Genomic DNA, 27971 nt, shown 5'->3' with positions numbered 1-27971 from the left:
GCTTGAGAGTGGACCGCTTGGTGAGTGGGAGCGCAGTCGCAGGTTATCCATCGCCTAGTGCAACTTCTACCGTTACTCTGAGACGCCTGGGATCTTCATTAACATAGACGAGGGACTCGACTAAACAAATTCACTCAACGCGAATTCAAATCGTTTCTCTTTTGCCCCCCTCTCTCCGTTTTTCTTCACCCCCCTGCTCAGGATAAACCATCCTGTGTTTTGTAAAGTCAATTGTTGGTGCGCATCATTGGAGGAGCCAAAAAAAAGGAGTTTTGCCACTGTTCCATTGTAGACTGGTGAGTACAGAAACAACATTTTTCATGTATTTTGATTTCACTTTCTGTATTTCACTCTTTTCGTTTGGTTTTCAATCGACATAACATTCTGAGTTGGTATTACGCAGCTCACAAAGATGATGAGGGGTTGGGTTGGTTCGTTGTAAAGTACGCTGTAACTATATTCCCCAAGTTGTTCAGCTGTTTTTGTTATGCTCGACAATCTTGTAGTTATATTACATTGAGTGAGACAGTTTATTCATAAGTTAAAGCTTTAGTTGCATGTTGTAGGAAGCTTGTTTTTATATCTGCCCACTCACACGCCTCCTCATTTATTTGGACATTTATGCACAATGTCTTCTTTTGCACTTAATTATGCAAGTCCTCAATTTAATTAGTAATTAATCAGGGTTAACTATTTACAAGTCCACTGTGTGCCCTTTTATTTAGTTTGTCCCTGATGGTCATGCAGTCTAACAATTACTGAGTGGAAATTAATTGGATTTCTTTCACTTAATTTGGATGTTCACATACAAAGATACTGACTTTTGAATGGGCGTGGTTTTGCATGAATGGGACAGTCCCACTCACATTCAGATGTCTCCAGAAAGCTGCAAATTCTTAGAAAAAAAAATGACTGATCCATTTAAAGTTTTGGTTATGAGGTCACCTTTTTAAAATCTTCTGTTTTCTCACCCTCTCTCACAGCGGGCTGCTGGAGAGTCATGACAGCTGAGAAGAGCGGGCCGGTTATAAACGGTAAACCAGAGGACGGTAAAGACCCGGACGGGTCCAGTTCCATTCTGGTCAGGGAATACAATGAGAGGGGCCATTGGAACAACAAGATCGAGTTTGTCTTGTCTGTGGCTGGAGAGATCATCGGCCTGGGCAACGTCTGGAGGTTTCCTTACCTCTGCTACAAGAATGGAGGAGGTGAGGAAGTTTCTCTTATCGGTGAACAGGGTCTTCCACACTTACTTACAAAGAATCCGCAAAGGGTTTGTGTTGGAAAAGTGGATGACATAAGAGAAACAAGAAATAAACAAATATTTTATCTTGTTTGAAACTTTAAAAATGTAATTTAAAAAATGTAAAGACAAATTCAGAACAAAGGTTTACTAGATATTTTATCTTCAAAGAAAGAGTCATCATGTCATCCATAATGCACATATATCATATCAATTAAAGAGATTAGTCCCATCATTAGACACCATCAGGGAGCCCAGCATGTATCCTCCACTTCGTCTAAAAAGGTCATCTTTCAGTGTGTGTGAAGTGTGCTAGTGAGTACCTTGGAACAGCTCTCACCAGTTAAGACATTAAGAGGTGTTTCCTTTTGGTAAAGTTATATGTTAAATATTTATTCTGCCAAACTTCTTTTGGAAGTGTTGATGGATTATGTTGTACTTTCTTTTCTGTGCATTAAGGTGCATTCTTCGTCCCATATGTCATCTTCTTCATATGCTGCGGTATCCCTGTCTTTTTCCTGGAGACTGCCCTGGGTCAGTTCACGAGCGAGGGAGGTATTACCTGTTGGAGGAAAGTGTGCCCGCTGTTTGAGGGTAAGAAAAACACTCGCTTTATATAATTTAGCAGGATTCGCTCAGATTCTTTGTTGTTGATAAAGAAATGAAAGTAAGAACTCTACAACTACAAAATAGAACTTTGAGCAGGCTCATTCACAGTAAACAGTGTTATAAATGTGTTTTCAATGATTAGCTTGAGTCATTTGTTGTTCTACAAATTCAATTTTTTGAAACTACTAAGTGTCCCTGTTTACATCCACTAGTCTGAAGTCATATGTAAATATAGTACGTCACTTGCAGAGTTTTCATTTTCTTGATCCATAACTTTTTTATCTTTCTAGGTATTGGCTATGCAACACAGGTGATTGAAGCTCATCTTAACGTGTACTATGTAGTGATCCTTGCCTGGGCCATCTTCTACCTCTTCAACTGTTTCACTACAGAGCTGCCGTGGGCTGGCTGTGGGCACTACTGGAACACAGGTACTGTAGAAGGAGGGATTGGTGGATAAAAGTGGCCGTTCTTCTTGCAAGCAGAACAGATCATGTGAATGAAATTGTATGTTTCTTAAGAAAAGAAGAAAAATAATTAGTTCCAAAAGCTGCAGAAATAATGCCAATATACTCTAAACAATATCTGATTTTTTTTTATGCAGAGAACTGTGTGGACTACTATGGAGAAAATGCCACCAACATCACGAACCCCAATGCAACCTCTCCAGTTATAGAGTTCTGGGAGTGAGTAAATATTTGATTTCTACTTTTCCTCTCACATCATCTTCATGTTCTGTCATATTCATTAGTCCTAATGTGAAACCTCACACGCTCAATTTGTGTGTAAAAAAAACCATTGGAGATCATAAAAAGATGGTGGCTTTCATCTCTCTGGGCATGAAGTATTAATGATGTCTTCATCTGTACGATCACAACACATTGCAATGTTTTGTCAGTTCAGGCGTCTTCAGCGTCTTAAGTCCTCCTTTGATGTAATCATTTACAGTAATATTGAAAATCTGAGCTTCTGACAGCTCCAGACTGTTTAAATGAACCCCCCCTAGCCTTATCCCCGATAATTAGTCAGCCCTTTTCATATTTGTGTGTCAACAGGCCCTGGTAGGCCAGCTGTCTCCCAGCTAGAGCCGCTGCCACACTCAGGCCTTGCCAGTGTGTAATGCTGACCACACTTCCTGTCTTGCTGCCAGTCGCTATGTTTACACTGCAGGGTCAAATCTCTGTCTTTTTAAACTACTTGTGGCAGGCAAAGAGTTAAATAAAATTGGTATCCATGTTTTGAGATTAAATACAAATTAAGAGACATGATTTTTGAGGGAGCAATGAAAGAAAAAGTTAAGCGTGCAAAATAAACCTCACACTGGGGGAAGACATGCCCAAAGGAAATGGCCAAATAGCTGAACACCATGCTGCTGGCAAATATAACTACCCAACTAGGCTTTGTTTAATCAATGCCAAGACACAATGTCATGTTTTGCACTGATGTAGCGTAAACAAACATCATATCAGGAAGTAAAAAAAAAGCTGTAATTTGTTGTCTGTATTATTCTTTATGTTTCAAATCATCATCATGTGCTGTCATTCCATCTCAATTCTTTTAAATACAAAAACTTGAATTAATCAAATCAGGACACAAAAAATGCATTCTGCTCTTTGAATTCAATATAGAAGGTACTGTATATGAACTAACTAAAGCAAATCATAAAATTTGTCATTTTAAGAACAAAAAAACACATACGAATGAAAAAAATATCAATTATGGCATGCTACTGCATGAAGGAAAAGGATTCATGTGACCAGGTATAAGATACCTGACTTTTTTCACTGAGCTATAGTTCGAACCAAACTGAACCCTTAAACATTTCTAGATTTAAATGCTTATCTTAGAAAGTAGCTGAAACAGTATGCATGTAAGTAAAACTAAACTATGCAGTGCAACGCAGCCATAAAGAAAAAGCTCATTTAATACATTTGGGAACAGACACCCGTCTATTTACACACATTAGTGTTCACATCTTGCCCTTCGGACTGACCAGGGAGGGATGGGGGGCTGTGTTGGACCTTGCATGTGGCCAGCCACCAGGAACATGTCACGATGATCAATGGCTGGTCAGGAGCTCTGGGGGTGAACTCGGTGGCAAAGATTTGGCAGCAACATGTAGCTCTGTGCCTCAGAGTCTTGCTTCTCATTCTCTGTCAATGCTTTTGACTGGCTGCGCTTCAACAAACAGGAAGCAAACTGTTGATTCACCAATGCCGACAAGCTATGATGTCATAATCGCTAACTGCATGCCTTGTATCTTGCACCTACGCCATTCCACATGTTCCAAAGAATATAACATTTTAGTTTCCGAAGTGCAGTAGGCTCATACTCTTATAACACTTTACAAGCACTTTACGATTCTATTGGCCTCATAACGCTTTGCAGAATGAATGACGCCATTTCAAAGTCAATCTTTATTTGTCTCCTTTATCAAATTATTTAAAGGACTGCGCAGTACAGTTTCACGAATATTGAATTAATCAAAACTAGTTGGTAGTCAAACTGGAAATAATGACCAGCAAAGGTAAATAAAAAGTCACAGCCTCCGATTTTCTTTTTTTTTCTTGTCTTTCTCAGACAGACGCAACCCAAAATTGTTTCCTAAGGTTCTAAGATATTTAATAGGTTTTGAGTCATAAAGAATGTCTCACCCATCCTCTCTTTCATTGTGATACTCTGCTGTAAATGTGACTGACCTCTACCCACTAAGCCCCACATAATTCCTTCAGAACAAGCAGGGTGGTCACCCTGGTGTGAGAACTCGGTTGGTCAAGCAGGTCATGTTGCTAGCAAGTTCTCATCTTAGGACCACAGAGCTAAAATATGTTTGACACAGTTGATCAACAGCCAGTAGGTGAGGTGGAGTAAAATGATTATCAATGCTTCTTGTGCTCACATGTTGTCATCTGTTATAATACCAGGAGAACCCCCGTTTTCACTGTCTGTTCTTTTGGACGAAGCCTTGTTTTGGCTCAAGGAGTTGTGGTTTGCCCCTGAAGATCATTTGGGCATAAACTCTTTTGTCACAATTTAAAAAGAGGGCTTGAAGGGGCAGAACATTCTGCATGATCAACTTGAACTGGTTCATGTCTGTAACGGAGGAGCCAATGTTGCATGGTGATGTTGTCCGCCACTGTGCAGTTGTCTCACCATTACATCTTAAATACTCAATAGAAGCTTGAAGCGTTACAGGATGCACAGCAGCATGCCATCTCCCGTATGATTATACAACAATCAATCATAGATACAAAGCCGCCTGCTGATGTATTTGTGGCTCTCACTGGGGATGCATTGTTTAAAGTGTGCTTAATGTGTTCCACTCTGAAATAATCCATGACATCTTGACCACTCTGGGTCAGTAGAGTTAAGGAGGAGGATTAAATGATCCTCCATACTGTAGCTTCACCAACTAAAGGAAGAAGTCCACTCATGGGGCAAGCAGAAGAGTTATCATGGTTTAGAGACTACCTCTCTTTAACATTCCTGTTATCAGCAGACACATGGGAAGTGAAATCTTAGGTAGGACTAGTGAAACCAAATGCTATCCTCACATTGTGAAAGCCTGCATTACTCCACACAAGTGCTTATTTATACTTTCAACTGTCCTTCTTATAACCATGTAGTTGCATCATAATCTACCATTGTTGTGGTCAGCATCAGAGCAGGGATCAGCCATCATAGATGGTAGGAAAGAGTAGAAGGCCAATAGGGAATCTTAAAAGGTTGGGTGAGGTTATTTTGTAGTGCTGGTTAGCTTCCTCAAGGTTTAGTAAGGATTATACTGTGAGATCTAAGTGACCCGGAGAGACCAACGAGATACCTGTGAGTCCTTGGTAGTGTTCTGCGGTGGAGAACTCTCAAAAGTTGACTAAGTGTTATTGAACCAGTCTCAAATATATCATATCTTTGTTCTCATTTAAAAAAGCGTATGTTTTATAATAATTGTGCGACTCACATGACTGTGTTGTTAAAGAGTAAAAGTGCTATGAGGGATTCCTGAGGAGTGTAGTTAACCAGCAACATTTGACATTACTATTCATATTGAGCAATATCAAGCAAATATTTAATTTTCATTACTCTGTGTTGTAACTTAGTTAGCTTATCTTGCACTCTGAGTAAAAGATTCAAAAAATGCCTGGGAAATAATCTCTGTGTGTTTGCAAAGGCCTTGTTTTTTCAGTTCAACCTTACTTAACTTTTTACTGTCATCAGCCGCTTCTACACAAGTCAAAGCAGAGCATGTGCTCACTCAAATCAGTGATCATATGTGTTCTCTGTGCCCAAATCAGACGTAGAGTACTGAAGATATCAGATGGTATTGAGCACATGGGAGGAATGCGCTGGGAGCTGGCCATGTGTTTGGCTCTGGCCTGGTTCATCTGCTACTTCTGCATCTGGAAGGGACCCAAGTCAACTGGCAAGGTGAGAAAGAATCATGCAAATGTACGTGTATGTGTGTGGGCTTATGCCAGTGTGTATGGTTTATGTTGTTTTTGGTTCCAATGCAAAGAGTGATTAAAAAAATGTCAGAAATGCATGATGTTATCACAGCATGAACACACAATTTGTTGATGTAATACTGGTATACCGTCGTCTAACTTATAATGTGGAAACGTGTGTATGCAACTTTTGCATGCTGTTCTTAATAGCTAATAGATAAGCTATCCATTCTTGACCTCGAAACAACTCCTTACGACGCCACATGCATTCCTCGCTGCAAATGGAGGACAGAAGTGTTGTCTGACACACCCACTTCTACCTTTGCTTCTATCACCCTTTCCATTTTAATGTCATCCTAAAGGCTTTTGTCACAACCTCGTCAAGGACCGTGAGGACTCTGCACCTTGATGTGGTGGCTTAGTGCCTCTTGAAAAAGTATTGTCTAGTTCAATGAGCCAGAATGAAGAGAATTAGGGATGAGGTGAAAAAGAGAGGTAAGACCCAGAGTAAAGAGAAAAAATCGAGTGTGGAAGGAAAAAAATGAATGGTTTGGGATTCTACATGATGGGGAAAAAGACTAGGCGGTAATGCCTATATCTTCCTGAAGTGTCCTTTGTGTGGCTGTGAAGTACGAGGGGAGAAGGCTTCTTCATGGACTGGCTTTAGCAGCCGGTCCAAGATTGATTCCTGTATTCACTGGAGGAAAGGAGAGCGTTCATGAGGAGCATGCAGAGTGTATCCTCAGCCTCCGCCTCTGCTGTCTCTCTCTCTCCTGCTATTAACCACAGCTCACTTGTTTTGAGAGCGAGAGAGAGAGGCGCTTTCTTCTCCCTACCATTCAGTTCCGACTCTGCTAAGCTGTTTGCTTTTGTTGGTCGTGTTTGCCCGCCATTCTCACATTTAAGCCCTCCTGTTAGATTTACGATGAGGCAGGGGCAAGTTTGACCAGTGAATTTGTGGTGGCTTAAATGTTTGCCCGTGGTGAGCTGGAAGGAGCATGTGGAGCATCAAAAGTTCATGGAGAGATTGAATATTGTGCTTTTCATCTCCAGAGAGATGGAGAGAAAGAGGGAGAGAAGGTTTAGGACGTGTGATCGTTTCATTTGACAAATTAAAGAAGGGATCTTCTGGGCAGGAGACGACTTTTCCCACACTTTTGTTGTAGTCCACCCCTAGGATTACCGATGCTTAGAGTGGACAGTCTCATTAAGTCACATAGATCCATATCATTATAATACTACCTTGTTTTGGATTTTGTTCTTCTTTGAAGTTTTGATTAAAGTTATAACATGAGATTGGTTGAAAGTACATCCAACTTGAACTGGCATTTCAAATCAGTCCCACTTGTCCCCAAACAGAAACAGAGAACCGGACTTTTTAAAACCTGAAACGGGGTTTCCATTCATGAAACTGCTGCTTGCTGTTGTACAGTAATGTGACCTGGGATGTACAAGTAATTAAAGTGCGTATGCATTTATAATTGTGTGCTTAAGTTGGTGTGAATGAATGGTCCACTTTATCTCTGTCTAGTAGTATGTGCACACCATTTCAATGTTGTGAATGAAGTTGTGTGTGTGTGTGTGTGTGTGTGTGTGTGTGTGTGTGTGTGTGTGTACTCGTGCACTCCTGTTGGTGCTTCAAAGAGAAGCACATTTTCCCACACTGCCAGCATCACTCCTCTGGGCTTCTCCTGTTCAAGAGACGGGGCCAGAGGAGCCCTCTTTTCTATTCAGTCTCCTGGCCTGGCTCTGTTCTGTCCTGTTCTGTCCTCAATTGGACTTTGACTGGATGCCAGCAAGCCAGGGGATGTATGTTGCCTGCCTCTGCCTTCCAAGAGGCCAGGGTCTTTGTTCAAGGGGTTTCTTAGAGTCTTGAGATGTAGAGCACAGTTCTGCACAACCTGAATAGTTCAATAAAAAGGGGAGTGTTCGTTTGATAGTTAGCGAGTGCTAGCTACTGTACTGAAGGTATGTGTCATGTTTAATGTACTGAAGTTTTTCATGCATGATGGTCTACCAGATGTGTAAAGAGTGTTTGTTCATGATCCTATCCTTATATTCTTTCAGATTACGAATAAACAGGTTGACATTTTTGCATTTTACAAAAGGCCAAATTAAGTAAATGTAGTGCTGTAGGCTATGCTTTATGACTGATGATAAAAGCTATATGATAGATGCAATGACGTGGTCTGATACACACTGGCCTGAAATCAGTTGAAAGATGTATGTATATTTGCAGAAGTTCCAATGATTTTTCATTTATTACCTTACACAAATTGTAAAACATAAACATATTTTATGTATAGACATTGTTTCCCTGATCCAAGTCTGATATAGACCTGGTGTATGCTCATTGGGCGGCTGGGACTAATTGGTAGACTCGATTGTCTCTCAACCAGGTGTACGGGGTTTCGATCCCCAGCCCCTGCAGCCACATGTCCGATGTGTCCTTGGGCAGGACACTTAGCCCCCAAGGTGCTCCTGGTGCTTCGTCGGCAGCAAAAAAATGTGTACTAATGGATTAGTTACTACAGATGGACACTTTACATAGCAGTCTCTGCCATCAGTGTGAGAATGTGGTGTGAATGGTTAGGTGTGACCTGCGTTGAAAAAGGCGCTTTCAGTAGTCAGAAAACTAGGAAAGCGCTACACAAGGTGAAGTCCATTTACTTTATATGTAAAGTGTCATAAGATAGCTATTGTTACTTGGCACTCTATAAATAGAAGTTGATTGATATTATTGTGTTATTGGCTTATTGGCTTACTTTCAGCCATTACTAAGTTTTAGTCTGACTTAAGATGACTATAGAGCAAAAGTAAATATTCAGTTATATTTAGATATAAAATGTTCATAGAGACTTGCTCGATGTTAAAGCTGTTAAGGACCTAAGGGAACTTGAAAGTGCATATTGTTCTACTCTTGACATTGATTTGCAAAGGAGCAAAAATGAAAAACTTTCCCCCCTTTTTTCCCCCTTTTCATCCAAACTCTTTCCTGTAGCTGTAAAGCATTATTTGTATATTTAAAAAAAAAAAAGGTGCACATGGGGAAGTTGTCATTTGGCTTAAAGGCCAGCATTAATCTGATGTGGGTTTAATGTTTCTCCAAAGCTTCACTTGGACTTTAATTTATTTATCAAGTTTCAAAAGTAACTGAAAGTGTGTGTTTCTCTACTCTGTGCATTAATTAGTATTCCAAATTGTGCATGTTTCATCCCTGCAGGTTGTTTATGTGACAGCTACATTTCCCTACGTCATGTTGTTGGTCCTGCTGATCAGAGGAGTGACGCTGCCAGGTGCATATGAAGGCATCAAGTTCTACCTCTACCCGGATATTTCACGTCTCTCTGACCCTCAGGTAGGCTTTGAACCCTCTGTATATTTGACAAACAGTGAAAATAATCTATTGTCTAGTGCAACTGAGATGATGCCACCTTCCAGGAGGAGTAGTGGTTGCTCTTTTAAAACCTTTTATCTTCATTTTTAATGTGCCCCTGCTGTTGTCTTTATTTACGTGTATGGAAGGTTCTCCCATCATCCCTTTTTGAAGTCACCAGAGTGACTCTCATGGATGTCAGAGGACACACAAAATGTATTTTTTCCTCTTTTGATCAGTGCTTTTTAAAGTTTAAAATGTGAATCATCCCATGCACACATTGCAGCTTTGAAAAAAGAACTGTGTGCAATACATTTTTCAACTTTGCCAAAGTCATTACAACTTGTGCTGTTAATGCTATAAGCATTCTTGATCTTGATTGGACAGAAGCTGCATATTCAAAAACACAGGTCCAGTGATACTGAGTGTTTCAGCAAGAAAGCAGGTGTGTGCTTAACATTAAGGACATTACATAATACATGGTTAAAAGAACACATCAATTATACATCCTTGAAACCCCTCCTGCTGTAAACCCATGTCTGTATTATTTTCATTTCCTCAACTTTGACTACAGTATTTAGCAGCTTGAAACTACTTGATATTATTCAGAGGGGTTGAATCCATCAGATTGCCCTGTGCTAAAACTGTGATTATTTGTTCCTTCTGGACTCATGAGAAGGAATTTATTCCCCTGCCTCACACCCACCTGTCTGAAGCTGAGTAGTTGCCAGAGGGACAGGTGGTGGTGTTGTAACTGTAGTGCAATTCGAAAGTATTCCTTTTTTATTGCACATATCCCCAGTCATGCTCTAAATGGTACAGACAAAATGTTTATGTCTGCACAAATCAGTTCCTTGCATGTCCATTTAAGGTAGTAATATGCTGGTTTCCAAATGATAAATGGTACATCATTTTCATATAATCATTTATGCATCACTGAGACGAGCCATTATTGTGATAGCAAAGCTGACACTTGCCTAGATGAGATGATCAAGGGTCAGGTAAATAGTGTGCTCAGGATATGAGGCTAATAGAGGTGGTGCATTAACATATAACTCATGCAGACAGATACACTCACTCACAATGAGTAGACTCCTTGACCTTGCCTGGAAAAGGCAGACAGCTCGGGTCGCTAGGCAACAGTGAAAAATGTCAGTGGACAGGGTGTCATGACAACCTGAAATGAGAAAGATGAAGCATATCAGTTAAAAAAAACGAGCACAGATCTGAACATAGAGATGGAAATACATGGTGTCAATCTTAGGGTTTTCTCTACATGTTGAAGGGGTCTAGATGAGACTTTAGTGAGAAGGATTAACTCTTAACCTTTTTTTCTGCCAGAAATTAAAATAAACAAGATCAAAATTGTCTTGATGGAATTACACAGGGTGTTTTTGTTCTGGTATGTAAACTGTAATTGTAAATAGGCATATCACACGGTTGCTTTCTGCCTACAAAAACTGACTATTTATTTCCAAAGTCAAGGGAAATATTGTTAACTATTTAATGTTGCTAAAGCTTCATGCCTTGGACATTTAGCTTTAGTTGAGGCTTTTAAAGGATATCATCTTTGTGGCTTTCAAGTACTCAAGTACCTTTTTGAAGCTCTGGTTAGGAGTTGTTTACTGATTATGAAACAGGCTGAAATTAATATTGATTCCACTTTATGTGAAAGCAAACAAATTCGATCATCAACAAGAAGACTTGTTATTTCTATATAGTTCCTTTTTTTTATGGAGATTAACAGCATGCTACAGAAACAGCCTTTCCTTTTTTACATTTTACACCAGAAAAATGACTGATAAGTAATGTTTTTGACTGTGAAAAGAAAGCAGGATGAGATTTTTGTTAAAAATACTACTTACATGTACACTATGACATCAACAAAGATATTACTGCTTCGTCCAGAGACGTATCCAAAATTGACACAAACCGAACGTTCCTCACAGTAGCTTAAACTTCTTCAACAAGATTCTAATGAGATGGCTTCACTACAAAGTCAACTAAACTCAACCGAATCTCTGAAATTATACTGTGTAACCAGCTAGTTAGAACAAGAAAAACAACAAGGACAGCACTCCAAAATGATATTGCCACACAGAAGTTTCAAGCAGACGCTCTTCCTAATATAGGTACTAGTCCATCCCAGAAGAGCGTGTTTTTTTCTATTATTTTCTATCATAAACCAGCTAGTTAGCCAGCCACATCTAAGAAGATCTAATGGCAACAGGAGTAATTCAAGCAGGTAAAAATACTCAAGTACCTTTTTGAAGCTCTGGTTAGGAGTTGTTTACTGATTATGAAACAGGCTGAAATTAATATTGATTCCACTTTATGTGAAAGCAAACAAATTCGATCATCAACAAGAAGACTTGTTATTTCTATATAGTTCCTTTTTTTTATGGAGATTAACAGCATGCTACAGAAACAGCCTTTCCTTTTTTACATTTTACACCAGAAAAATGACTGATAAGTAATGTTTTTGACTGTGAAAAGAAAGCAGGATGAGATTTTTGTTAAAAATACTACTTACATGTACACTATGACATCAACAAAGATATTACTGCTTCGTCCAGAGACGTATCCAAAATTGACACAAACCGAACGTTCCTCACAGTAGCTTAAACTTCTTCAACAAGATTCTAATGAGATGGCTTCACTACAAAGTCAACTAAACTCAACCGAATCTCTGAAATTATACTGTGTAACCAGCTAGTTAGAACAAGAAAAACAACAAGGACAGCACTCCAAAATGATATTGCCACACAGAAGTTTCAAGCAGACGCTCTTCCTAATATAGGTACTAGTCCATCCCAGAAGAGCGTGTTTTTTTCTATTATTTTCTATCATAAACCAGCTAGTTAGCCAGCCACATCTAAGAAGATCTAATGGCAACAGGAGTAATTCAAGCAGGTAAAAATACTCAAGTACCTTTTTGAAGCTCTGGTTAGGAGTTGTTTACTGATTATGAAACAGGCTGAAATTAATATTGATTCCACTTTATGTGAAAGCAAACAAATTCGATCATCAACAAGAAGACTTGTTATTTCTATATAGTTCCTTTTTTTTATGGAGATTAACAGCATGCTACAGAAACAGCCTTTCCTTTTTTACATTTTACACCAGAAAAATGACTGATAAGTAATGTTTTTGACTGTGAAAAGAAAGCAGGATGAGATTTTTGTTAAAAATACTACTTACATGTACACTATGACATCAACAAAGATATTACTGCTTCGTCCAGAGACGTATCCAAAATTGACACAAACCGAACGTTCCTCACAGTAGCTTAAACTTCTTCAACAAGATTCTAATGAGATGGCTTCACTACAAAGTCAACTAAACTCAACCGAATCTCTGAAATTATACTGTGTAACCAGCTAGTTAGAACAAGAAAAACAACAAGGACAGCACTCCAAAATGATATTGCCACACAGAAGTTTCAAGCAGACGCTCTTCCTAATATAGGTACTAGTCCATCCCAGAAGAGCGTGTTTTTTTCTATTATTTTCTATCATAAACCAGCTAGTTAGCCAGCCACATCTAAGAAGATCTAATGGCAACAGGAGTAATTCAAGCAGGTAAAAATAACTATAGCAGGCAAGAAATGAGCTTTGCACCTTGTTAAATTAACTCAAGATAATATGAGTTGACTCCCATTTGTATAATATTTTCATGCTTGCAAAAAGGAGACTTTTTATTGGCAAATTTAAAAAATATTACAAGATTTCAAGAATGTACAAGCTCAAATGTGACTTCTTGTTCAGACTCCTCTCTCCTGTCTGAACACCTGTTTATCAGTCTTCATTGGGTGAGAGGCCTTGGATGCAATCATAAGGAATATTCAGTCAGCAAATGTGCAGACAGATGAGCCCGTCTATTTCACACAACATCTCGGGCAAAGGTGTTAGGAACATACAGTTTCTTGGCACAAGAGATCTTGGATCTCTGTCTGTTAACGTTTACTTAAATTCACCTCTACATATGACACAACAATAAAGTTGTGTAAGATTTGCTTTTTCTTATTTAATAGCTCCCCAGCTGTTATCCACTTGGATAACTGTAGCAACTGTGAATGAGGTAAAGTTAGACAAGAGAACACAGGAATACAGATAGTGTGAGACTGCGAAAGAAATGGATGGCCCAACAAAGACGCAAACAGAGGCACAGAGAGAGTGAAGGAGGGTGATAAAGCAGCACTGCTGTTTGGCAGAGGAAGACATTACTTCTGACACCAATGTTAAATTAGCTTCCTCAGGGACAATCAGGGCTCTGTTCACCAGGCCGTAACAAGTGTGTGTGTGGCTGTGTGTCAGCCACTCTTTTGACTCTCCCCAGCTTCATCATGCCTCCCCTCTTCTACTTTTACCCTATACCTTTCTTTCCCCGGCTGTCTCCCGCCTTCTCACCCTCAACACTGAGCTGTGCATCACCGCCATCTCCTCTCCACATCTCACACTTTGTATGCTCACCCTTCCCTGTTATCTTTTCATGCTATAACTGAAAATGAGTTTCTATTTGTGTCTTTCCCTTCCATCTCTCCAAAGTGATTGTTTCGAAAGTCAATATCTATTTTCATTCGCATTTCCAGAATATGAGTTTTTTTTCCTTTAGGCGCAATACAGCTAGTTCAAGGGTGCTTTTGTGTGGTACTCCTGTTAGTCAAAGACAGAGACCACATCTGAAAGATGACATCATTGACCCCTTGATATGTTTGTACAGGTAGCTCATTTTAAACAATTAGTATCCATCCACAAGTTAAAGTTTTGAAACTTATTGCCATTAAATAGAAGGAGTAGATGCAATTTTATTATCAGAGGCTTTTTTTATTTATTTATCAAAAAACATATTAGACATGACCCACCCTATCTGGAGTCATTCCTGGAGGGGACCTGTCAATTAGAACAATAAGAAGTTGATATCTTTAATTTACCATAACCATGATAACATTTCTTATATGTCTCCAAGCTAAAGTATAAAATCTAACCCTTTAATAATTTGTTTTCCTTTCTGACATGTCTCAATGTCACACTTCACATTTAAATATATCTAATGTATAGATTTATGTATAAAAAGGGTTGGACATGAGGGCACCAAGAGTGGTTCATTTACAATTTAAGAACACTATCTTATAACCAATCCCATCCAGCCTTCTCACAATAGAAATGTGTCCTGGAGCCGCAGTCTCAACATGACCAAACACAAGCTGGCCAAATTAGGCACAACATCAACAAGTGATTCTCTCTGAGCCTGGGCCTTTAAGATTTCCCTGCGCTTTGCGGGCATCAGCCGAGGGTGAACTAAAGGGAACATTAATGAACATTAGGAGAGAAAGGCCTGTTCTTCCACAGGAACAATCCTGTGTTTGTGAGGTCACAGAAGTTACCGTGGTTACTCCCAGGAGGGAAAGAAGACCGTGCGTTTGTTAATTGTTTCTCGGTGGGGAAATGAGATTAGTAGCTGAATGGTGATGTGAGAGAGTTTTCAAAGAGCCATGCTGCATTAAGTTTGAATTCGCTAGGACTCCATGCTATCCTGCAGGTTCTGTGGACCTGTACTCAACAAAACTTGTTTTCATAAAGAACATTTCACTGCTGTCTTGGTGAAGAATCTAACATTGGTAAATTTACATGAAGCCTTTAAATAAAACAACAGAGACTGGATCCATTTAACTTAAATTTAAAAGTGAAGAAGAGCTTGCATTTTACTCCAAATTTTTTAAAATTTTACTGTTAAACTGTGCTCATGAAACATCTGCTAACAATATGACAATTCGTCTTTGTGCATTGAACCAGGGATCTATCCTGGATCTTTTACTTGAGCACAGTGTATACTGAGACAAGCTGCAACCCTTAAGGGAATTAAACTACTACTACAGGAAGTTAAAAAAAATCTAAGATGCATGTTAGTTTAGCAGCTGATTAAAGACCAACAAGTCCTTTCTCACATGATCTATATGACTAAATATAGTGTGTAATAATACCCACAAAACATGGGGCACATTAAACAATGACTGGATTTTCCAGTCCGCCATAGTAATGGTCAGTCAACCGTGGACATTTACTTTTGTTAATTGACAGGATGGGAACCAGTCTCCACTTGAAAGTGCTCTCCTAACTTTCTACTCATGTTGACACTCAACTGCCAACGGTTTGAGGTAGAAAGGTACAAATAATAAAGATGTACGTATTCGGCCTATAAAAAGAATAAGTAAAGCCTATATTATACTGCATATATTCTCCACCAAAAAAAGTGGCCAGGAATAAATTAGTGAATGGAAAGGGGAATATTTGGTTAGTGTTAGACTTTGTATCTACTTTTAAGATGTTAATCTATGATTCATGCTGTGCCTCTCGGAGGGGAAGAAAACGGTTCAGTTGAGCCATAATTTCATTACAAAGCCACTGAGATGATGAAAATCAGGTAGATGAGGGGAAGAAAAAGAATTGTGGGGGTTTCATTAGCAGATAAAAGCTCACCCACTGGCGAATCACAGTAATCTCTTCAAATTCATTAAGCCGTTTCTTGTAAATAGGTAATTGAAGTAACTTAGGAAGTGTCACTGAGAATTGACTGTCAGCGACAGTATAGAAGTGATGATTAAACGAGAAGCTATAGTAAATGACAAAATTAGGAAAATTTTGATGTAGTTCACATAAGAAACATTGTTTGCGTTGTTTGTTTTTTGTTGTATTTGTGTACTGTGTGTTAATCAAGGAAAAACTGTACTAGATGAGGCAACATGTCATTGTTGTGGGCTAGTGGTTAAAATGATTACTTTCTAACTGCAAAGTTCCTAGCTTTTTTTTTTTTTTTTTTACAAAACAACGTTATTGTACGCCATAGCAACTTCTCTCTGTGTCTCTATGTTTACTGTCTGTAACTTCAATATCAGTCTTTCCAGTACAGTGTAAAGTGTCTGTTATAACCTAAAACAGTGAAAAGTTTAGGGAGTATGAAGTCAACGATCATCATACACTTAAGTCTTCAAAATCACTAGATTGAAATCAAATATCCTCTGCAAATGTCTCTCTGAGTCATGACTGTCTGCAATGAGTGAGAAGCGCAAGTCCCACCAACTGTGTTGTTTTTGGAGCCGTGTTTACATCAGGTTTACATGGACGGGACAGCAGACTCATCTCCTTGCATATAAAGATGTTTTATTCAAGGACTAGATAAAAAAAAAGTAACCTAGCCCACTCACTACTTACTTTGATGTCAACAAAACCATTTTAGATCACATCATTCCATGTCAATTTATAAGCAATGTAAAGCTCTGAGCTAACTAAAGTGTGCTAACATTAGCTTGCTAACCCAACAATGCAGGCCACAGGCAATTGCAGCTCAAGCCAAGGACGTTGCTTGTGCTTAACTCCTCTGTACGAACGTGAGGGAGGTTGAAGGTGTGTCGCCAGAGGAGAGCGGAGGCTTTTAGTATGGCGGAGTGCAGGAAAGGTTTGTTTTGGTTTCATTCTAGTGCTCAAGGGCGACATCTACTGGATCAGAAAGTTACACATTCTTCCTTCAAGCAATTGATTGAAAACATCAAGGGAGGGAATATAATTTAGAATTGTGTCAGTACAGTTGAAGTTATTATGCCAAGGAGTATTAAAGGCGGTCTTGTTGCTGGTAAAAAGCCTTTTTGTTGGATGTTAGCATACGTATTTGTCTACCACCTGTATACGTACTGTATGTTTATGATTTATTTCAGGTATGGGTGGATGCTGGAACCCAAATCTTCTTCTCCTATGCCATCTGCTTGGGCTGTCTCACTGCTCTGGGAAGTTACAATGCTTACAACAACAACTGCTACAGGTAATTTTAGAGTCTGGATACTACAAGACCGATGATAATTAACACATAAATAAGTAAAATGATGTCTTATGTTTTACTTAATCCACTGCATACCAACAAATACAGAGAATATAAGGAGGAAGAAAACTGAATAAATGAGACTGGATTGATTGGCACATTGTCCACGGAAAAGATTTACTGAGGCATAAAGTGTGCGTTGCCATTATTCTAAATTAGGTCTCTATATTTTGCTTCTCAGGGACTGCATCATGCTGTGCTGTCTAAACAGCGGCACCAGCTTCGTAGCAGGTTTTGCTATCTTCTCTGTGCTGGGTTTTATGGCCTATGAGCAAGGTGTTCCCATTGAGGCTGTGGCAGAATCTGGTAAGAGAAAAATGATTGTGTTTTCCATCAAAATCTAAATAAAAAAACTACCAGACCTGTAATGTGGTTTTACCTTTTACTCACAGCATATACTTTAGTCTAGAGAAAGCCTGACTGAATCTTTGTGCCCCTTCCTTCACATCGGGATAAAATGGTTAAACATAACCGGTTATATAACTTCACCTAACTTAGACCACCCCATAATGATTTATTTAAGTCCATATGAATGATTTAGTGAATATGACAGAGTGAGAGATTTGAAACGTTTGTATTTGCTCATGGGGAGGACAGAGCTGTTTAAGATCATGTGTTTTTAAAGTGTTACATTATCTCATCATATCTATGTCACAAGTACAGAGCACTCAGGCAGAGCATGCAACTCATCTCCTAGCAAGAGATAACAAAAATAACAAAACACCATGAGTACTTTGAACTAAATTGCTATACTGTAGGTAGGGCACTGATATTCCTGTTAATGCTTTGTGATGCAGGTCCTGGTCTTGCATTCATTGCTTACCCCAAGGCTGTAACTATGATGCCTCTGTCTCCACTCTGGGCCTGTCTTTTCTTCATGATGCTTATATTCCTCGGTCTGGACAGCCAGGTAAGAATACAAATATTTCATATTTTTTAAAAGTTAGAAAGTTTGGACTGTTGGTGGAAAAAGGTATACTCAATGTTTTGGCTGAAATAACTTAACTATTAACTTTTCAACAGTTTGTGTGAACTGAACATGAAACATATGTTGCAGTTTTTTCTCCAAATTGTGTTATTTTAATTTTTGGACCTTGAATTTGTCATGTAGTGTGTGATGATGTTATCACTACTGATTAATGACATGGATGGATGGATAGATGAGTGGGTGGGTGGATGGATGGATGGATCGGTAGGTGGATGGATGGATGGGTGGGCATGTGGTTGGATGGATCGGTGGGTGGATGGATTGGGTGGGTGGGTGGCTGGATGGATGGATGGATGGATGGATTGGGTGGGTGGGTGGTTGGGTGGATAGATGGATTGGGTGGATGGGTGGCTGGATGGATGGATGAAAAATTCTGGGAAAGTGTGAGCTCATAATAACGATCTATAATTCTAATTAAAAAAAATAATCTAACTAGGCTCTGCCATCAGTCAAGAAGAAAAAAAATTCCCACTAAGATAATTAATTTTTCATTGAATTTGTTTTGCAGTTTGTGTGTGTGGAGAGTTTGGTGACTGCTGTGGTGGACATGTACCCAGAGACCTTCAGGAGAGGTTACCGCAGAGAGCTACTGATTCTGGGCATGTCCATAGTCTCCTTCCTCATAGGACTCATCATGTGTACAGAGGTAAGACTCAGCTATTAATAGAGGTGAAACATGTATTATATGATGTGTGGTCCAAAAAAGCACTGCTGCAGGACTTTTTTTGCAACTTATATTTGTATCTTCTTTGGTATTTAATGAAAAACAGTAAAAGACTGAGTGGAGTAAATGACTTTTTAAATTAAATACAGTTTTAGCTAGCATGAAACAAATCAAAGAGAGAAGAAATCAAATAGATACAGACAGGTTCATCCAACATAACTCAAAAGCTGTAAAATAATCTAAATGCATTATTTGGGAAAGCCCAGAAACATGTCTTCTATTTTTCTACCTGACAGTTACCTGTTACTGTCAATGAAAAAATGGAGAGACGGAGATCACATTATTAGTATGAGGGAGTAAAACTATGTATCACTATTGATTATATACCAATATTAGATGTATTTGATGCATTGAAATGATAACAATTGCAGGGCCTATGAATATCAGTTTACAGAATAAAACAGTTTACCAATTTAATGTGACATTCCCCAAAAACCAGGCCCACTTCATTTTGTTGGTTGAACAGATACAGGTACAGATTAAAGACAGTGACGCGTCTTTCTCAGGAGTGAAGTGGGGAAACTGTTGCCCATTACGTTTTCCTTTTCAGATGAGATTTTTTTTCTTAACCTTTACATCATGTCTGTGTCTTTTTATTTCTATGTAGACATATCATCATGGTTGTCATTATCATCATCATCTTCACGGCCGTCATTTCTACCTCCTGTTCACATGTCTGGGATGCAACCCAGCCAGGTATTTTGTAGATGAGCAGCCAGTAATCTGAATGATAAAAGTAAAGGCAGACAGTTACATTAAAATCACTTCATATTTTGATTATGTGGTCCACCCCTGTTTCCAGTCATTCTGAAAGACTTCTTGTAAATCATAAAGGTCTGTGTTCAGTTACACATCCAGATCTTCGTCTTAATGTTGCAATAATGGAGTAGAAACCTGACACTATCAAAAAGTTCTGTCATCCACTAAAAGCATCTCATGTGTCTATATTCACTTCTCTCCACTCACCTCCAGTGTTAATGTGTTTTACTTTTCCATAGTGGTAATACCCATGAAACAGGAGAAAGAGTTTAATGCAATATTAAAGCACAGTACTTACTCTGTCACAGACTTCTGCATTGTCCATTCAGCTGACCTCTGTTTGTCATTGCCCATTCACATCTGTGTCACCCATATAGAAGAATTGCCAATTGCTCCCTCTGCTTTTACTTTCAGCTCTATGTGCACTCTGAACACTTGAGTCCTTTCTGCTGCCAAAGAGCCATCATGAATAAACTAGAGTAGGATTAAATCACAGTTCAAAAGGTCCTCTGAGAGTGTAGTTCAATACCTGGCTAAAGAATGGGCATGAAGACAGTCTCTGAGACATTTTGATGATATTCTGAGCTGTTTATGGGGAGTTCAGAGCTGTGATGTAACCCTGCTCTCAGATTCATGTGAGGTTTTTATTTATGATGAGCCTTTTAGTGGAAGCAGAACGAAGAGATAAGTAGCCATGATTCGAGGTAGGATATGGAAGAGTGTCTGCAAAATGTGAGCACCACTCTTGACATGAAACAATGGAGTATTTTAAAGCAATAGTACCTATTGCCATTATATTTATTACAAAGGGGATGTTGAGAATTAGATTAAAAGATTAATTCCAAGCTTGCACAGTATTTAAAGCTACGGCATGTCAGTTAGCTTAGTTTAGCGCAAAGACTGTAAATAATGGGAACATCGTTTTTCTTAAACTTGTACAATTTACACAAAATATAACTTTTATATATATATTATTATATTATATCCATACCCTTGAAAATGCTGGTAAATTGTCTTGACTCATACGGTAAATGAAGTGTCCTATGAACTGACAGATTTAAATCGGGTATAGCAAATTAGTTCATTTCACAAAAGGCAAACAACTTCATCATTACAGTGCACGATTATTACACAGAACAGAGATGCCTACAGTAAAAATGGGGAAAAAAAGGATTATGCTAGCTGAAAATGCTCTTCTGCAGCATTTCATTTAAAAATGTTTAAAATGTGTCACAGCCAGAATGTACCTAAGGACAATGTGTGTAGACATAACATAGACATAACATGCAATAACAAAATGCTAATATAACAACATACTGTATAGATGTTTTATTTAATACACATTTGCTGGCGACAACTTAGTACTCGTAACTGACAGAGTTAATGATCTGCGGTCTATTCAGGGGAAAATCTCTGTTAATGTAATCGAGGCAATAATGCTGTCAGTCTCTGACAACCAAATCAAGCACACCTTATTCCCTTCAAAATCAATGTGATCTAATCGAGTCTGAGACTTGAACGTCTGTTACAGAAAACTGACACCTGTCTCCTCCTATCAGGGAGGGATGTATGTCTTCCAGCTGTTCGACTCGTACGCTGCCAGTGGGATGTGTTTGCTGTTTGTGGCCATATTTGAGTCCATATGTATCGGCTGGGTGTACGGTAAGATATCAGTCTCCAGTTAAAATGTAACTAAATATGTAATATTATGTAACATTATGTAACTTTATTTCTCATACTTGTCACCACAGATTACAGTAGATTCACATTTGAATAAAAACACATTTTAGACATCTCTGCACAGAAGAAAAGGTTGTTGCACAAACATTGTGTCATGCTACAACATCCCTCCTGCAATCGTATTTCTTCCCTGCCCTCTGCTGGAGAATGGCTTTAAATACATTCCTGACTCCCTTGTTGTAATACAAGGCACACTATTATTTGTAATTAGAAATTATGTCATCACAGCAGTGTGAATGATTGCCATTTTGTATTTTTCTTCAGCAAACAAAACACCCTTTTTTCTATTTAACATGCCCTAAACAAAGAGACAGGCTTTTAATTCTGTCTTTCAATTGTCTGCGTGACTTGATACAAAATACTAATGAAGTATTAGGTAAGGAATGTTTCACATGAATCAGGGCTGTCTCTCGGAGAGTGTAAGACTGAATTGTGTCCACGTAGTAGTGGCAGCTCTATGACGACAGCCTCATACTGTCAAAATACATCAATCATGATATTACTGTGATGATCCATGCAGAAACTCTTAAGTCTCGATATTTGCATTTCAGGTAGTGACAGATTCTACTCAAATATTGAGGACATGATCGGCCACAAACCTGTCTTCTTCATCAAATGGTGCTGGATGATCCTGACCCCGGGCATCTGTGCTGTGAGTCTCACTGTGGACACAAAATCAAGAGCAGTATTACTATTGCATTACAGAATGCAAACAATGTATCATGTAAATAAGCCTTGAATAATGAAGGACAGAAACTTTCAGGAGATTCCTGTCTGAATTCATCATATTGGTTGAGTTTCATATGAAGAGCAGATTTAAATGTTGGGATAAAAGTGTTGAATTTGATTATGGTTCTTCCTGTAAAGATCATTCTATGGATAAAGTTAAGTTTTATTCTCTAGAGGTTTCATTTGGCGTGTACGCCTACAACATTCTATTTTGGGGTTAAGTACTTCTTGAAGCAAGCAAAAATACTGAAAACAAAACTTTTTTGTTTATACATACACCAACATGAGTTACATCACCACACCCACTTAAAATTCCTCTATTCAAAAATGGGGTTTTCTTTTCACAGTGTAAATAAAATCTATAAATGGTGCTTCATTTTATGTCTGCTGCAGGCTATTTTCCTGTTCTTCCTAATTAAATACAAGCCTCTGAAGTACAACAACGTGTACACCTACCCTGACTGGGGCTACGGTATTGGCTGGTTCATGGCCATGTCCTCGATGGTTTGTATTCCTCTGGGGATGATCTGGATGATCTGGAAGACTCCTGGAACCTTTTCTGAGGTAAAACATGCAAGATCTTACACATTTTACAAGTGGTCTTTTACTAAAGGGAAAATGTCACGCAGCTGTTCCATTACAAGTCTGTAGTTGAATGACTTACAGTAATGCTGTGTTATCGAATATAGCTATATTTTTATCACGTCACATAAAACTATAGACGCATTAGCATACAAGTAATTACTTGTAGTTAATGAATCAGAGTATTTCAAATGAACCATTTAGCTTTAAAACTGAACAGAAATGTCCCTGATTCATTCCAGGCTTCGATCTTTCCTTCCTTAAAAAGTTCAAATCTTGGTTTCACATAGATCATAGACTACCTGAAAGATGTATGTAAGAGGTATACAGTGTCCTTTCCATTATTATTTTCACTGATTTCTCCTTATTTCCACAATATTTATGAAGAGTACAATGTCTCTAGGGTAGTTAAGCAAATATTTTCTTGCGTGTCTTCAGCAAATCTAGCAGAACCTTTTTCTATGGTTCAACTATAAAGTGTGATAAACGTTGTAAAAATTGTATTGTGGTTGTTTAAGGTTTTGATTTCTGGTTAATTTAACTGTCAGCCATACCACTTACATTACAACTGAGCAGTTCTTTCCTCACTCCGAACAGCAATGGACAGTTTGATATGTTTCATTTGGAAAAAGAGATTAATAAAGGCAGTAGAAGTAGATCATAAATGTTATTCGAGGGAGAGCTGTTTTTGTGGAAGCAGAACTGGAATCGGGATCAGGAATCATCATCGTTGTGCCACCTAGACCCTTGTAATGGAGGAAAGGCGTGTAAAGAATCCAGCTGTTGTATTTCTCACATCTGATTTTCTAAGAGGGATTGCGTCTCAGTTGGACGATCTCCCATCATTTCTCAAAGGAGGGTCAAATAAGCAAATTGCCAGTTTCTAATGTGAGATATCATTGGTGTAGCCTTTGATTGATCTGAGTGGAGGGAGAGCAATTGAGCTGCTGTGTTCTGGATCATTTGTAGAGGTTTGAGTGTGCACGCAGGAAGCCCTGCCAATAGGGAGTCGCACGTGTCAATGGGTGACATAACAAGAGCATGTACCAGGAGCTGTGTCGCATGCTCTGGAGGTTTGGGTCTGATCTTACTGATCTTGCACAGGGCATATCGACATGACCTAGCAATCAAGACCATGTGAACCTTGAAATATAGCTGGTCATCAATCATGTTACCTATAGATTCCAGGCAGACTTTGTTGGTTCAAGTTTGGTCGGTCCAAGCTGAATATCGATCTGTTGTTGCATAGAGGGACTGGCTGGGATGATAAGGTGCTCATTATCTGATAGCTTGAGTTGAAGGTGGCGATCTTTCACCCTTGTAGAGATATCTGCAAGGAATGTCTTTCATCCTGGTAGAGATATCTTCAAGGCATGATCAAATCAGGGTGGAGACTGTATTGTCATCTGGATGAAATTACAAAAAGAGCTTGGTATCCTCAGCATAGCAATGGTTTGAGAAATGATGCATGTAAATTTGGTTTATTTTATTCGTCATCAAAGTAATGGTCTGCATATGTTTCAGTTTTAGAATTTGGATTCATTTTTGTTGATGCTTTCTGCTGGTTCCTTTCAAAGTGTATGACTTCATGCATAAGCTGTACCTGCTCAAAGCTGCTTATTGGAGTGGCATTGTTTTGGTAGATTAAGAGATAACCTCTTTTCTCTCAATCCTCTCTGCAGAGAATAAAGAAGCTGACAACTCCAAGCCCAGATCTGAAAATGAGAGGGAAACTCGCCGCTCTAAGCCCTTATGCTGCCAATGACGCCAAACTCAAGGCTGATGGGAAAATATCCACCATCTCAGAGAAGGAGACGCATTTCTAACTGACCGCCCAACTGGCCAACCAAGCTGCCTGCCGTCTTCACAATAAGTCAATCAACCGGAAACTACAGCGAACAACTACATAATCCAACACAACACAAAACAGGAGAAATGACTGGGAGTGTTCATTTTGTTTTGCACAAAAAAAAGGAAACAAAGGAAAAGTTATCACATGATTATAGTCTGCTTCTGGTTTGCACAAACTTTGATAACACATTTGTTGTTTTCAGTTAACATTGCGACTAAAGCAACTGTTTCTTTCTATTCTAACCATTAATATTTTTAAAACAGTTTGATGACATACAATATATGGTTAAAAAGTTATCCTGGTACCTTGTCAGTATTGTTCACACTAGTGTTGTGGCCTTTAGACACTTTGTGGTGTGTTGTAAAGGCTTACGGTGACATTCATTGGCAAAGTGCTGTGCCTCTCTTGTAGGTACTAGGTACCCAAATGTGACTAAGATGTAGCAGCTTGAGGACCATTCTACATAGTTTTCTTGTGTTGAGAGGAACACTGCATTGCATGTTAGTAGGCTATAGGAGGGCATACCCTGAACATGAGTTGTACATAGAGTTATGGACTTTATCTTAGCCAGTCGTGGCTGTGAGGGCTATAAAGCGTTTTTGGGCCTTAGGTTATTCTTGTTCACTTGAAATCAATGTTATTGCTAAGCAACATAAGCTAAAAAATGCTTATTGGATGTAACTGAATTATACCATGAGGTTGTTGATCATCGTGTTAAGATATAGTGGGTCTTTGAGGGCTTTGGTAATTTCCATAGCACCAATGTAATGGGATGTTACAGTAATATTGATTGACGGAAGAAAGTAGGCCAAAGTTTAAATACTCTCTGAACCCATTTCCTTTATTTTTGGTCATCTTCAATTTTACATCTCCAGTATTTTGCTACATATGTTCACTTGTCCGAAAATAGCACAGAGTGACTCGCGGGCCGAGTCTAAAAACACACCTCTCTCTCCTCTAGCTGCCCTCCTATAAGTCGTGGCTCTCTGTCATTTCACAGTAATTATGCTGAGCCTAACACAGAATGACAGACAGACGTGTGTGTCCCCCCTGCCAGGATTTTTATTTCTCACTCCGCCTGTAGAGAAGAGATGGACGTCGATCAAATGAGCGTTTCAAAACCAATCTGTCTGCTCCTCCCCTCTCTTTTTATTCTCTCTACTTGTCCCCTTCTCTCGTTTCTCTCGCTGTCCTTCCTTCTCATCTTCATCCTCTGCTTGTCCCCCCCCCCCCCCCCCCCCTCTCACTTTTTGTTCTGTCTTTGGCTTCTCTTTGTCACATTGGGTTTGGGCAATAACACAGGCCTCATATGATGCAGCTGAATGGTTTATATTTCGTTACAGACCTGTGCATCAGAGATAGCCTGGTTACTGATTAATGCTTCTGTGACCTTTCTCCTGACATTGTAAACCTCACTGAAAAAAAAAAGACATATTTTTATGATACTGTCTGTCGTTGTTTTGGGGTAGGGGACCACAGTCTGTTGTCAATGAGCTGGTCTCATTGTTCATTGATCTATCTCAGTCAAAAACAGCCTCAGTCAATCAGCACTCGAATGAATTCAAGTTTTCCTACCTCCCTTTCTTGCTTGCTTTGTCCGACTTTCTCGCTCCCCTTCCCTTCCCTTCTCTTCCCTTTGTCCTTGTTTCCTGATGAAAGTGCAATCAGAGGAATGCATCGGAGGGGATGAACTCAAATTTCTCTCTTTACAGTTTTTCAGGAGGAGGCAAAGAGAGCAGATAAAGACATAAGGGGTTGATGAGCTGAGGAAGTGTGTGATCGAGTAAGTAATGAGGGATATTGAGGAAGTGATTAATGGCCGAAGCCCCTCCTGTCTAAGCTGTGACATCCTCTTAAACATGTGATTGGTCCCTCTGGTTTTGATGCATTATATCATCATTATCACCTCCTCACTGATGTTAGTGCAAGTTTTAAGTCCTGTGCATCGGAAACATATAGCCTGCTGTTTAACACTGATCGTGTTGATGTACATTTTTACATCTCTTTTTAGGAACCTGTGGTCTATTTCTTGAGATGAAAGATCTTTTAAAATTGCTGTATTAAAAAGAATACATCCTATGTTTTGACTTGGGATATGGCGCTCAAAAGATCTTGTTATAGAAATATAATGAAAGGTGTTACTGTTCTGTACTGTTCTACACACATTTTGGTATTCACAGGACACATGAACTGTCTGCTTACTCATTTTTAAGAATAAATATAAAGGAAAGAAGTATAGAGTCATGTCTTTTTGTTTAAATTAAACTTAAAGGTCACGTGCAAAATACACTTTACTGTGTCTTTCTAACTCTAACATGTGTCTCTAGTCTGTCTACAAACCCCCCAATTATGAGATAAGTCCATCCTCTGTCTTTTGCCTGCTCCACTTTTCAGAAAATGTGTGCTCAAACAGGCTGTTTGATGAGTTCTCCCTGCATGACATCACAAGGGGCAGTAACCCCTCCCCCAGGTGGGTGGCACTCCCACAGCTAGGTGTTTGTTCTGCCCTCTGAGTCTGCTTTCTCATTGTAAATAATAGAGCATGGAGCAAGAAAGTCCTAGCCGCTCTAGGCGTTCCTGAGAGGGGCGTGGCCAGACACAGCTCATTTGCATTTAAAGCTACAGACACCTAAACAGCCTGTTCTGAGCCAGTCTAAAATAGAGGGGTTTATAGGCATGCTAAAATACAGGATTAGAGTGGATTTACAGCAAGATACTTCACAGACATGTTTTTGGGAGCTCTGAGACATTTTTAAACTTGAAAAGGACCTTTACTCTTAAAATTCATCTCTGCAGTTATTTTGGAAAAAATATTTTTTTAAATCCCCATGAATGCTAACATTTTCTCCTTGAAGTCACTTGAAACGGTTTTAATATCTCTATTTGAGACGACAATTTAAAGTTGAAATGATAGAATCAAAGAAGATAAGATGGCATTTGATATTAAAAGTCCAATCCAACAGCTAGATCATAGAGGGTTAGGGTTAGACACAAACATTGACAGTAGATGAAGCATAAGAATTTGAGCAAAACAGCATTTCAAATACTGTTTTAT

General features: G+C 39.0%; 1 protein-coding gene across 1 annotated transcript; it reads left to right on the top strand.

Moving 5' to 3' along the window:
* The first annotated feature begins 12 nt into the window (after positions 1–12).
* Positions 13–27149, top strand: slc6a11b (solute carrier family 6 member 11b). Its single transcript, XM_061043161.1, has 15 exons — positions 13–296; positions 984–1208; positions 1703–1837; positions 2143–2283; positions 2457–2538; positions 6145–6277; positions 9518–9652; positions 17382–17485; positions 17724–17848; positions 18340–18452; positions 19039–19176; positions 21573–21675; positions 22305–22405; positions 22876–23046; positions 24747–27149. Exons 2-15 carry the CDS (start codon positions 1001–1003, stop codon positions 24888–24890), a joined length of 1833 nt encoding a protein of 610 aa, XP_060899144.1. The 5' UTR covers positions 13–296; positions 984–1000; the 3' UTR covers positions 24891–27149.
* Positions 27150–27971: the final 822 nt, after the last annotated feature.

Source organism: Labrus mixtus, chromosome 7 (assembly GCF_963584025.1).
Source record: "Labrus mixtus chromosome 7, fLabMix1.1, whole genome shotgun sequence".
NCBI lineage: Eukaryota > Metazoa > Chordata > Actinopteri > Labriformes > Labridae > Labrus > Labrus mixtus.
The sequence above is the reverse complement of the archived record's forward strand: the minus strand, read 5'-3'. Positions and strand labels throughout refer to the sequence as shown.